This window comes from Gasterosteus aculeatus, chromosome 8, assembly GCF_964276395.1.
Source record: "Gasterosteus aculeatus chromosome 8, fGasAcu3.hap1.1, whole genome shotgun sequence".
NCBI classification, from domain to species: Eukaryota; Metazoa; Chordata; class Actinopteri; order Perciformes; family Gasterosteidae; genus Gasterosteus; species Gasterosteus aculeatus.
Window position 1 is genome coordinate 17,570,655 of NC_135695.1, and position 12,992 is coordinate 17,583,646.

The 12,992-nt window shown below is 45.4% G+C and overlaps 4 protein-coding genes across 4 annotated transcripts; 2 read left to right on the forward strand and 2 right to left on the reverse strand.

Moving 5' to 3' along the window:
* Positions 1–258: 258 nt before the first annotated feature.
* Positions 259–1,937, reverse strand: mrpl54 (mitochondrial ribosomal protein L54). Its single transcript, XM_040183705.2, has 3 exons — positions 1,745–1,937; positions 1,267–1,423; positions 259–1,014 (listed from the first exon to the last, which is right to left on the reverse strand). The coding sequence occupies exons 1-3, from the start codon at positions 1,869–1,871 to the stop codon at positions 882–884; spliced, it is 417 nt and encodes a 138-aa protein (XP_040039639.2). The 5' UTR covers positions 1,872–1,937; the 3' UTR covers positions 259–881.
* A 9-nt stretch (positions 1,938–1,946) lies between these two features.
* fam32a (family with sequence similarity 32 member A) lies at positions 1,947–4,000 on the forward strand. The gene is made up of 4 exons (XM_040183707.2): positions 1,947–2,210; positions 2,865–3,009; positions 3,593–3,646; positions 3,798–4,000. Exons 1-4 carry the CDS (start codon positions 2,137–2,139, stop codon positions 3,864–3,866), a joined length of 342 nt encoding a protein of 113 aa, XP_040039641.1. The 5' UTR covers positions 1,947–2,136; the 3' UTR covers positions 3,867–4,000.
* A 129-nt stretch (positions 4,001–4,129) lies between these two features.
* fh (fumarate hydratase) lies at positions 4,130–6,727 on the reverse strand. The gene has a single exon (XM_040184154.2). It carries the CDS (start codon positions 6,074–6,076, stop codon positions 4,577–4,579), a length of 1,500 nt encoding a protein of 499 aa, XP_040040088.1. The 5' UTR covers positions 6,077–6,727; the 3' UTR covers positions 4,130–4,576.
* Positions 6,728–6,796: 69 nt separating this feature from the next.
* Positions 6,797–12,982, forward strand: hdgfl2 (HDGF like 2). The gene is made up of 16 exons (XM_040184152.2): positions 6,797–7,119; positions 7,576–7,652; positions 7,989–8,130; positions 8,500–8,697; positions 8,903–9,025; positions 9,114–9,182; positions 9,284–9,464; positions 9,557–9,647; positions 9,763–10,066; positions 10,165–10,298; positions 10,405–10,472; positions 10,586–10,656; positions 10,743–10,844; positions 11,257–11,413; positions 11,514–11,631; positions 11,816–12,982. The coding sequence occupies exons 1-16, from the start codon at positions 7,048–7,050 to the stop codon at positions 11,913–11,915; spliced, it is 2,007 nt and encodes a 668-aa protein (XP_040040086.2). The 5' UTR covers positions 6,797–7,047; the 3' UTR covers positions 11,916–12,982.
* The last annotated feature ends 10 nt before the right edge of the window (positions 12,983–12,992 follow it).

Below are 12,992 nucleotides of genomic sequence, written 5' to 3' on the forward strand. Positions count from 1 at the left end.
GTTTAAGTTTGGAAAGAGATTCACAGATTGTGACGTCACGTAAGTATGGCTCATGTCTGAATAGGCTTATTTTATAAAAAAAAAAAAACATGTCATGATATTGGGGGGAACCAATGCTTTAGTAACAAGACTTTTATCTCCAGCGTATGAACTGTCTGAACACCCTTCTTCTCAGCCCAAATCCTTCTGTCTGCAATAAGCTTATCACAAAAAACTACTACTACTACTACAGTTTGAAGCAAGAATGAACAGGGAAAGTTTGCAGGAGATTTACTTATTCCTATTTATTTATTATATGTTTTCAAGAAGAAGAAAAAAACATAGGAAACAGGATTTGTGGAAATATTAGCAGACCATTGCTCTTTTGCGATATTGGAAAAAAAAGAAAAAAAAAAGAAATATTGCCATGTACAAGGTCATTCAGTGCAATGCACCAAATAAAAATACCTTTATGAAATTGACTAAACAAAGTAGCGCTTTCGATCGTACCACAAGATCTTCAAAAGCCGGACATCCCAAAAAGAATCTGACCGGAGAAGTACAATCCGAATGGTGGTTTCACCAAACCACGTTTCTAAAGTCAAGAACACGTATGACGTTCATATTGTGTTGTTAAAATGTTAATGTTGAGGCTCTACTATGGCCGCGGGTTAATCTTTTTCAACAAGCTTTCTCATTGCTTACAGGTGTTGTCACCAGAGGGCCATTAAATTTGCTTACAAAATTTAAAATAACACAGCGGAAGTGACAAAGAGTTGGTTGAATGAGAATTCATTCGGGGAGCTGAACTCTGAACGTACAGCAAAACAGGCAAATCAGTCCATCGAGTGTGAAGCGACCCGGCATACGGGTAGAAGCCCTCAGGTCAGTCTGGTGAAGGCCTAAAACTTCTTCCCTTTATGGAGTCTGTTGGAATGCCAAATCTTCTCCTTCCTCAGACGCTTCCAGTATTCCCAGGTTTCCGAATCCAGCTCCTGCAGCTTTTGGGGCTTTCCCAAGTTCATCTGGAACAACCTGATTGAAAGATAAAAGGAGGGGAGAAATCCAATCAGTTATTATGTGTTTGAACAGTTGGTATGATGTAATAACTTAAACCTAGTCACCCAGTTATGTCAATAACCGTGGAGCAAATTAAAAGCAATTGCGTATGGTTTTATTTTTGTTTGTTTGTTTAGCTCTAGCTTTCATCATAAGAAATCTCGAAAAGGAGGATGTATTTGTAAATGATGATGCGAGTAAGCAGGAGATAGAAACGTGTGCCCTTACCACTCTGGATATTGATCATGGGGCTTCAGCTGGGGGTCTTCTCCTTGCTTGAGGATGTTGACTCCGACTGCATAAGAAGTGAGTCTAACGGGGTCTCTACACACATCTGGACCCTTCACCTCTGTTTTCAACACGCCTTTCCCTTTCCCTTTGGCCGCTGCAAAGAACAGGAAAGAGATATTTGAAGGCGTACAAAACGATTTGTGCTTGGGGTAATGAGTTGATGGAAAATAAAAAATATATACACTGACGTTTTATTCATTAACAATGGTTTAATTTAACATGCACTTCTGGCCCTCCTCGGTTGTTACGGTGTCTTCCTTGAGGGACAGATTGTAAAGCCCTCTGAGGCAGATTTGGGGCTACACAAAATAAAAGGAATCAAATTGAAAAATGAACGGGTCAACACGACGCATGTGTCTCGTAACTAGACGTAAACAGATACGGTAACGTTGGTTACTTCGTCCTATTTACTCACCAACTTTCTTGGCGTATCCACATATCTGTATTCTGCTGAACACACTCGTCCTGCAGAGCGATGTTGAAGCGTTGGTTGTGATGCACTTCGTCAACGTTGCCGCCCTAAATAAACTACACCCTGACATGTTTAGGAGCGGGTTACCAGACGACGTACAACACCGTGCTGCTGTTTGACATTCATAGCAGTTCCTTCAACTTCCGGGTTTTTATTCCGACTGTGTGAAAATGGTCTAGCGCCCCGCTGCGGGCGGGCGGGCGGGCGCATTACAAGACGGTGGAGACAAGTACCGCTTATATCCGACAGGGGGCAGCGCCGCCGCGCGTGAGCAGCCCGGTACGAGAATAACAAAGCAGAAGAAGAAGGAGAAGAAACCGAACAGCTTCGAGAAGATGTCTGAGTACGCAGCGTCCCAGAAGAGTACCCTGAAACTAAAAGGCGTGGGGAGCATTTCAGCTGGAAAAAAGTAAGTGTTGTTTCCATGTCTTGTTTTTGTTTATTTAAATGAGAAAGACGATGACGTGTTAACAGAAATACGTTAACGCGTCGTGCGAACAACGCACCTGGTGAGCAGTCGAGGCTAACGCTAGCATCTTTGCTAAGACCATAACAATGAAATCATTTAGTTTTTTAACGAACATACGGCTTAACGAGTTCTACATGTTTCCAGCCCAGCTGTGTAGATGTTTGCACAGCTCTCTCTTTGTAAGGCACTGTCAGACCTGTGCGTTGCGCGTTATGTTTTGTTATCTATGTCTTTTTTTATCATTATTGTCTTGTCTCAGCTGGACCCTGATCCTTAAATAAAGTTTGATTGGTAGATTGAATATGCACAACGTTCACTCGGATTAACTGAGTATTTAACAATCATGTATCATCTGCACAATGTTCAACATCGCAACAGCAGGGTGAGTGTGATACTGTTACTGTATATGTAAGTTGGATAGACTTGCACAGGTATTTAATCGGACACAGATTAATCTCTGGAACAGTTTGATTATACGAACAATTGTTGCACTTGATCTTGTAAGCTGTTTGTCGTTGCCTGTTGAATGGAGTGATTGGCGCAGCGAGCCTCTTCATCAACTAACTGGCCATTCCATGTTGTTGTTGTTGTCAGGAAGAAGAAGAAGGATAAAGAGAGTAAGCGTCGCTTGGAGCAGCTTGCAAACGGTCAAAATGAAGAGGAGGGGAAATCCACGAAGACATACGTTGACAAAAGAACACCGGCTCAAATTGCCTTTGACAAGATGCAAGAGAAGAGGGCAAGTCACAGTTCTGCGGTCTTAAAGAGCTGCTGCGATCGATTGTAGAAGTAAAATTCGGCAGTGGTTATACATTTACTATGTTGGTCAAAAAGCTCTATCATGAGTACTAACCACCACAAAGCCATATCAGTTTGGGGGTCAATACTTAATAATAACTCCATATGGTCTGTTGATTTATTAACTTGTCTTTTGATCTTTTCTCTTCCACCAGTGGGGATTATTTTAAAAAATAGGATTGTTCCTTGTTTCAAGTGAATGTTCCGACATAATGTATAGCGCTGCATAAACATGGTGAAGCAGCAGAACGTCTGCTGCCTAAGAGCACGTTTAAATAAAACACATATTATTTCTATGTCTTCTTTCCAGTGAAAGTAGGCCACTGCAATAATTGCAAAACAATATGGAAGTTTTAGTGTGTAATTTAAGATAAAGGTATTATTGTCAAAAACCTCTGCTGTTTAGTAGTATCCTAATGTGTTTAGTGATGTGTTTACAGTTTGCTCGAACAGAAATTGATTAATGTGTATCTATTAAAACTCACTTTTTTGCAATCATTTGCTTTCTCCCTTTTCCCTTAAAGCAAATGGAGAGGATTTTGAACAAAGCCTCTAAGACGCACAAACTCCGAGTGGAGGTAAGTCACGTCAGGACCGACGTTGCACCATTCAGTCCACACATTTATACATACAAAATATCAGTCTGTATAAACCTTGTATAAATGAATGTAGATTTATAAACTTGAGAATTGAGGCCAAAAATGTATATATTGTTTTGTTCATGTGCAGGATTTCAATCGCCACCTGGACACGCTGACGGAGCATTACGACATCCCCAAAGTCAGCTGGACCAAATAGAAGAGGAGCAGTTGGTTACTTGGCTTTTTGTTTATTACTCGAGCTTTTATGTATTTACAAGTAAAATATATTAATTGGCATTCAGTCATTGTTTTAATTCCTGATCTATACATTAAAGGATTTAAGTGAAGGAATATCGTCTGTGTTTCTGTGTCTTGCATTGCAAACGTGTGATTCCACCAAAGCGCAGCTCTTCTGATAATACATTTAAAATAAGTGTGCTTGTGTGTAAAAATTATCAGAGAATCACATTATTCAAACGCTTTGTGTTCAAACAGATTTTTATTGAAATGGCACATATACTGTGAACCAGAGCACACAGGTTACAGAAGTCCATGTTGAATCATTTGAGATGGCACCGTGTGATCATCTGAACTAACCTGAAGGTACCAACTAAAAGTTTTAAGACTGGAAATAGTTGGTAAACAAGTGCACAAGTGTTTATACTTTTGTCAATCAAATTGGTGCATTCACTGTGTTTTTAAGTGTATTACAGTGAAGGTTTTTTTTTTATAGTGACAGTTTGCAAAACATCGAGAAGCTGCATCCAACGACGACGACCGGATTCCTCAAAATGTGCAATGAGAGACGTGATGTTTGGAATCCCGACGTTTGTTACCTCTTTGATTTAAACGGAAGCAGCCTTTTCTCAGACTGGCCGAACCTTTTTGTTTGTTTTTCCGTAGCGTTTTCACGCGCTCGCCAATCGCTCACTTGGGCCCCAGCATCTCGCTGGGCTTCACCCACTCGTCGAACTGCTCCTCCGTCAGGTAGCCCAGCTCCACGGCCACGGCCTTCAGCGTGGAGCCCTTCTTGTGAGCCGTCTTGGCGATGGCGGCCGCCTTGTCGTAGCCGATGTGCGGGTTCAGCGCGGTGACCAACATGAGGGACTCGTTCATCAGCTTGTTGATCCTCTCCCGGTTGGCCTCGATGCCCACCACGCAGTTGTTGGTGAAGGAGACCGACGCGTCGCCGAGCAGCTGCGCCGAGTTCAGCACGTTCTTGATCATCATGGGCTTGAAGACGTTGAGCTCAAAGTGTCCGTTGCTGCCGCCGATGGTCACCGCCACGTGGTTTCCCATCACCTGGGCCGCCACCATGGTCATGGCCTCGCACTGGGTGGGGTTCACCTTCCCCGGCATGATGCTGCTCCCCGGCTCGTTCTCCGGCAGGATCAGCTCCCCCAGGCCCGAGCGGGGGCCCGACCCCAGGAAGCGAATGTCGTTGGCGATCTTCATCATGCTGACGGCCACTGTGTTCAGCGCCCCGCTCAGCTCCACCAGGGCGTCGTGGGCCGCCAGGGCCTCGAACTTGTTGGGCGCGGTCACAAACGGCAGGCCCGTGAGAGACGCCACGGTGGAGGCCACTTTCTCGGCGAAGCCGATGCGGGTGTTGAGTCCCGTGCCGACTGCCGTGCCCCCCGCCGCCAGCTCGTACACCCGGGGCATGGCGGCCTTCACCCTCTCGATGCTGTACTTGACCTGCTGGACGTAGGCGCTGAACTCCTGTCCCAGCGAGAGGGGCACGGCGTCCTGGGTGTGCGTGCGGCCGATCTTGATGATGTCTTTGAACTCTTCGGACTTGGCGGCCAGAGCGGCGTGCAGGGTCTGCAGGCCGGGCAGCAGGACGTGGTGGACCTCCGTGGCGGCGGCGATGTGCATGGCGGTGGGGAAGGTGTCATTGGAACTCTGGCTCTTGTTGACGTGGTCGTTGGGGTGGACGGGGTCCTTGGAGCCCAGTTTCCCGCCTAGGATCTCGATGGCTCGGTTGCTGATCACCTCGTTGACGTTCATGTTGCTCTGAGTCCCGGATCCAGTCTGCCACACCACCAGAGGGAAATGATCATCCAGTTTACCAGCTGAAACCTCATCCGCCGCCTGGATGATCGCATCTGCTATCTTCGGGTCGAGGCCGAACTCCTTGTTGACCTCGGCGGCCGCTTTCTTCAAGATGCCAAACGCCTTGATGACTTGGATGGGCATTCTCTCACTTGGACCTCCTATTTTGAAGTTCATGGTGGATCTGACAGTCTGGGCACCGTAGTACTTGTCAGCTGGTACCTTGAGCTCGCCGAACGTGTCCCGCTCGAGCCTGTACTCTGAGGTGGCCATTCTGGACGTGCAGATGTGTAGTTTGGAGTTGACGCTGACTCTTTGCGGAGTCAGGAGGTTGCAGTTAAGCTGCCGCACGCGTCTCAGAGACCGAAACATGGCTTCGCACTAGAGGTGAATCCGGGGGGAGGTCAACGCAGCCTTCTGCTTTATGAGCTGTCATTGGGTGAATCGGAAACCGATCGCGGGTCAGCCAATGGCGAGGCGAGAGAGGCGGGTTTTCTGCTGTTGCCGTCGTATCGAATGGTAACGACCAGGCTGCTCCATCCGGATCAGTGAAGTTACTCATGACGTAGCAGGATAGTATATCCGGTGTGACAACTAAGGATTATTTACTTTGTAGAATAAAGGTTGGCAGTTTTAAATATGTTGACAGTTTCAATTTCTACATTTGATTTATCCAACAGTTGATGTTTCTTTTAGGCTTTTTATGGACCCCAGTTTATTTTATGCTTGTTAATTATTACAATTTGGATATATTGCTTGTTGTTGGGGGTTAAGTGTAACACCTGAAAGCATTTCTACAATCATGCTTGCTATATATAGTGCACAATGTTTGTTTAATGTGTGTAATTACATCGGCATTTATTGTTGATTATAGTATAGTTGATTATTTATGATATTTGATATGTATCCTAACCTTAAAATTAGGAATACTCTTTCATTTGTAATGTAAACTCTAAACTGACAATCTATCAATGATAATTAGATAGCCCTTTTAACTTATTTTTTGACAGTAAAGGATGTTTATTTTTGAAAGAAATGTTTATTATGGTCGTTTATTTTCCACATTAGTTTTCTTTTCGGTGCGTTGTTTATGCGTAGAGTAGAAATGCTTTTATTTTGAAGGGTGAAAACGTAAGTCCACCGGAAGTGTCTCGTCCGTTGTCGCTAACCTCCCTCCGCCGTCTCTTCTCGCGGTAACGTTAGTGCACTGTTAGCTTGCTAGCTAACCCCCATCGTTTCCAGGTTTCGTGTCGACCTGAAAAAAAAAGCAAACGAAGAGAGGCACCGAAAGGCCACGCAGCCGAACACCTTTTCTAACCCCGGCTGCACCGAAGAGCGGGACAATGCCCCACAACTTCCAGCCCGGAGACCTGGTCTTCGCTAAAATGAAGGGGTACCCCCACTGGCCGGCCAGGGTAAGCAACTAACGTTAGCGGCAGCAGCGGCAGCCGGAGGGGCGGAGGGGATGAGCCGCTCTGCATGGGACGCTGGAGAAGGTTCTGTGTCTCCTCGACACTGTCTGTACACGGATAGCCGTCACGCGTTTACATTAAACAAAATCTGATGGTTGTGCTTCGGGCCCGCGGGGCAGCGGGATCGTGAAGATGCTGTTGGCCCTGTCGTTAAACCGCACGAAAACGTACAGCAGCGGAGCTACCGTTAATTTGGGGAATGGCGTTGGTGTTAATTGCCTTGTTGTTGTTTTTTTTAATACACCAGAAACCCTCCTTATCACTCGAGGATCCCACACGCACATACAAAGTGAATCTGTTGAAAGTTGGAATGTTTTGTTTTCAAGAGGTTGCACACATCTGTGCGTCATACCCTCATGTTTGCATCCCAGATCGTATTTATTTGACACTTGTTTACAGATTGAAGATGTGGCCGATGGGGCAGTGAAACCACCTCCTAATAAAATCCCAATTTTCTTCTTTGGGACACATGAAACGTGAGTAACAGTGCTGTAATGATCAGTTGTTGGAGAAATGAGTTATTTGTATGCACAAACCTGTTTACATTATTCTAAATGGAGTCAGCTTGTTTTTTTGTAGAGGTAATGAAAATAGAGTTCTAATAGTGTATCTATAACATGTTGGCCCTCACCTGTTTGTTTGCATGAGATCCCCTTGTCTGTTTGACAAGATGGCACCTGCAGTATGTTAGTGCATCACTAGGTGGCACATTCGGCTCTTTCAAGTCTCAAGTCGGTGTGAAGGTTTAACCTGTTTTTGACACTAGAATAGTTTTGAGTTATTTTGTTTTCTTTTGTCCCACTGTTTCACAGAGCGTTCCTTGCGGCCAAGGACCTGTTTTCCTATGAAAAGTACAGCGACCGCTATGGAAAGCCCAACAAAAGAAAGGGATTCAATGAAGGTTTATGGGAGATCCAGAACAATCCACATGCCTCCTACAGCGCCCCGCCTGCAGTAAGTTGCACCGCAATTTAAAAAAAAACCCATGGGAGTATTTTCTAATCGTTTCTGCCCATGTGATCTGATTTGTTTTTGAACCCTCGTGTCTCTGCTAGACATTCAATGTTCTAAGCAGTGTAAATGGCTTGGTTGTTAAAAAGCTACAAATGAACTTGTCTTGTCTTTTTATTAAAATGCTGCAGTTCAGACTAGGGGGTCCCGATGCCCAGCAGTTTAAGGTGTGATGATAATTGCATCATTTAATACTCAATTCTTACCAGGGAACTTTGCTGCATCTCTGCCCCCATGTTTGCTTTCGCTGTGAAGGAAAGGTTCAATGTCACAACCTTTGTATTAATCTTCTAATCGTTCCTTTTTTTGCAGCCCGCCAGCTCCTCTGACAGCGAGACCAACAACGCCGATGGAGGGAGTGAGGAGGAGGAAGAGGAGGAGGAGGAGGAGGAAGAAGAAGCCCCCGTGCCGCAGAAAGTACAAGAGTCAGGAAGCGACGCTGACTCCGATTCTGGGAGTGAGGACCGAGGACAGGGTGGAGGAGTGAAGCGAAAGCCACCACCTGCTAAGGTAACTGACTGTTTCACCTACGTCTTATGCAACTATGTCGTTAAGCTGAATTGGAATTTTAACTGATGGTCACAGTTCTGGGTGGAAAAAAAGCAGCACTCCTCACACAACCAGCAACAAGTTAGCAGGCGTGTATGAAAAACATCTGCAGGGAAATAGTTGAAATAAATGCTGATATTTCAATGCATGTGTTGTTGTTTTCTAGCGGCCCCCTCCTCCAAAAAAGGCCCGCGGCTCTTCCAGTGACCGAAACGAAGAGGAGAGTGGCTCCCCCTCTGAATCGGACCCCACGCCCTCCGAGTCGGACTCTGGCAAGAACAGTGACCAGGTTATTACACGCGTGGATACGCACGTCAGGGTAGGACTGCTGGTTGGGACTAAACAGCCCATGTTCCTCGTTTGATTTCTTCCAACAGGACTTTACACCAGAGAAGAAATCTGTTGGACGCGGTGGAAAGAATGCAGGAGGCAGAGGGAAGAAAAAGGTGAACCACCAGCACAGCCAAAGGTTTTTGAGCTGTGTTTTCTTCCTTTAGAAAATCCTTCATTCACCTCCTCCTCCCCCCTCCCGCCTGTAACTTTGCAGAAGGCTTCGTCCGGCTCGGACTCAAACTCTGGATCAGGTTCCGAGAAGAAGGCAGCGGACAGCGACTCGGAGGACGAGAAGCCGCGACCGGCTCTGTCTGGCTCCGAGTCCCACTCCGGCTCCAAGTCGGATTCAGAGTCCGACCCGCCTCCCCGTAAAGCCCCACAGGCACGCAAGAAAGGTGAGGCTTCGTCCCTCTGCAGGTGAGAAGATTAGATGCGCTTGGTTTTGCTCATATAAATGTGCTCAGTGATTCTTCCTTTTTGCCTCCAGTCACAGAGAAGCCAGCACCAAAGCCTCATGCACGGAAACCCAAACCCCCTCCGACAAAACGAGCACCCGCGTCCTCCTCTGACAGTGACAGGTCAGGCTGCTCCGCGGGTTCTTTTTCCTATTGATGATCCACTTTTTAATATATATATATATATATATATGAATTCTAGGGAGCATAAAGGTTCCTTTTTTTCTGTTTCCTCCAGTGACAGCGGCACCGACCGCATCAGTGAATGGAAGAAACGCGACGAGGAGCGCAGGCGAGAGCTGGAGGAGCGCAGGAAAAAGGAGGAGGCCGAGGAGCTGCGCAGGCTGCGCGAGAGGGAGAAGGAGGAAGACGAGCAGAAGAAGAAGGACAAGGACAAAGATAAGGGCAAAAAAGCCAGTGACAGTGACAGCAGCAACAGCTCGGACGAAGGTGTGGACGATCACCCGTTGAAGAAGTCCAAGAAGCCGCCTCCGCCCCCGATCCCTGCGCCGTCGGACTCGGACTCCCCAGCACCAACCGAGGTACAGCCGCGAGGAAAACCGAACCGCTGGGGCCGCAGGTGACCGGGTGCAGTTGTAACGTTGGGAATTCTTGTGCTTTGCCCCCCACACTTCTAAAGGCTAAGAAGTCTTCCAAGAAGCCCGACAACCAGAAGAAGGCGAGAATAAAGAAAGAGAAGGAGAGGAAAGATCGGAAGGAGAAGGAGATAAAAGAGAAAAAAGCCAGGCGGTCTGAAGAGAAGTCTCGAGCGAGGTGAGTCCACATGGGGGAAAGGACATGTGAAAGTCATTAGAAGAGCTTTATTAAATAGTAATGTACACAGATCACAGAGTTCTCTGTTCCTCTCTCTCTCTCTCAGGTCTAAGCCTGAAAAACCCAAGCGCAAACCAGAGAGGCCGCCAGAGAAGAAGGTGGAAAAGAAACGTGGTGAGTTGTTTCAAAAAGCCACACAAAGAGCAATTATGTTTGTTTGTTTTTATTTAGAGGGAAAATAGTTGATATCCACCAATTCCCAACGCTTCCTTCGTGTCCCCATGCAGAGCCATTGCCAGAAGAAAAGCTACAGAAACTTCACACTGATATAAAGTTTGCACTCAAAGTGGACAACCCAGTAGGTGACATCTAGATTTCGATAGTTTCCAATGTATCTCGTGTTTCTATGCGAGTAATAAATCTGATGTATTTGTGTGTTTGTAGGACATAGACCGGTGTCTACAGGCCCTGGATGAACTTGCAGCTGTTCCCGTCACCAGCCAGATCCTCCATAAGAACGCTGAAGTTATTGCCACTCTTAAAAAGGTGCCTTTTCTATTTACTTTTACTAACGTTTGTAAACCCAGTTTGTGGGAAGACCGGGGGAACCTCAGTTAAAAAAATATAATAAATCTATATTAAATATAGATACACATAAATATCTTCATCTATAGATTACATGATTTTCTCATTTTTAAACTAATATATAATTTTTGTTGCCATGTATTAAAAAAGTATTAAGTGTTCTGTGTTTTTTCATCATAACTCCATATAAACATGTAGTAACTTCACTTTTCCATGTTTACTCATGAACTTGATTGTATTCATTGCCTCAAGTCTATTTGCCAGATGTTAAATGTGGAATACAGCAAACCTTGATTTGCTTTTGTATAATCAGTCGGTACAGTGCTGTCATTTTGTATTCTGCAGCTTCTTTCATGTCTTTTTGCCGTTGTAGATTCGGCGGTATAAAGCCAGCAATGCAGTCATGGAGAAAGCCAGTGAGGTCTACAACAAGTTAAAACTTCGCTTCGTGGGAAAGATGGAGGTGGCAGCTAAACCTCAGACAGAGGACAAGGAGCCAGAAGACGACGAGAAGGAGACAAAAGACTCAGGTTAAAAAGTCCCGCCTCGTATCTCGCCTCCACCTGGGTTTATATTATCTACAATTCCATCTGTATTATTCTTATTTTAATCTATATTTGCATTGTGTAGACTCCACTCCGGTGAACGGCGAATCGGTACAGAAACAAGATGACGTGGATGTAGAAGACGATCCCAAATCACCCACACATGAGGAGAATAACGACAATGCTGCTTCAAGTCCAAACAGGTAACTCCCCCGTTTGAAGCAACATACAGAATCTTTGCTCTAAATGTCATTTGGATGGGCAGCTGACATGAGATGAAAGCAAAAAAAACGCTGAATACGTTGTGGGTGGGCCCTCGCGTAGCCTCAATTTGCTCGCCACGTCGAAAGCTCATGTGGCCGCGGTCGGATTGTGCACTCTCTTTAGACGGAGCCCGAGCAGCCCCGCTGAACCAGATCTTCACACGCACGAAGAAGCCGACAAGTCCATCTCTGCAGAGTCCGAACCGCCCGCTGTAGAGAGCTGAAAAGACCCTCAACCACCACTGGAGCGGACCAAGTGCTAAAGACGGTGGCCTCCCGGCTTGACGTCGTACAGCATTGCAACGCACACCCAGCATTTCCTACGGCATCTGTTCCGTCAGCGTCGATGTTTCGGATGTTTTGTACCGTGGTGACATCAAAGGGCTCCGTTGCTCACACTGATCGGTCCATTATTTATCACAGCGAAAAAGGAAAGCTTGTTAGTGTGGTAGTCTGTGCCGCTGCGCAAACTCCTTTTTTTTATTTCTTAAAATGTACTTTTTCTTTTATACAAACACTCGGCCCGTCCTGGATCTTCACCGTGTTCTCCTGCTTCCGGCTACCTGGTTCCCTCTAGCACACGGACTCCTGTTTTTGGATCTTTTACACTGTATGTATATGGAATGATCACATTTGAAGCACTTCTAACCGGAATTTAGGCCGAGGGAGTGTGAAATGAAACTTCAATCATTTTCATGGGAAAATGGAGCCACGCCGTAAATATTTTCGCTTGGAAGATTTTGTGCAGCCCTTCCATCTGTTGGCTTCATTTCTTTTTTTTTTTTTATAAAGTCTACAAAATATCACAAAGGCCTCTTGTCTGTGTGTATGACATCGTCAGGGTGTTTAAGTACGATTTGTGAGTCTTCTATGTTAAGTATATATTTTGTTCTAATTATCTGGTCCTTGATCCAGTTAATTCAGTCTGAACTGTAAAGCCATTAACTGAGTCACTAAAAGCCGTTTTACAAATGAGGTCCATCTACATTTTTCTTTATAGACTTGTCTGCAAATATTGGCATTTACAGTATTGTTCAAAATAATAATCGCTGTGGAGTTAAACACCTTGCACTCTCGTCTCCCCATAGTGTCTGCTTTCAGTAACCTGCTTAAGGAATAGAATATCTGTACAGATTGCAAACTGCCCGTAAAAGCTATTGAGATCCCTTGTAGCTGTGGCCCATTTTGACACGTTCCTGTCACAAGCATACAACAGGTGTTTTTAGTGCTATGTAAATTGTTAAAGCCTTTCTATGACTTAGTTGAGACTTGAATAAAAATCTCAGCATGGTTTTGTTCCC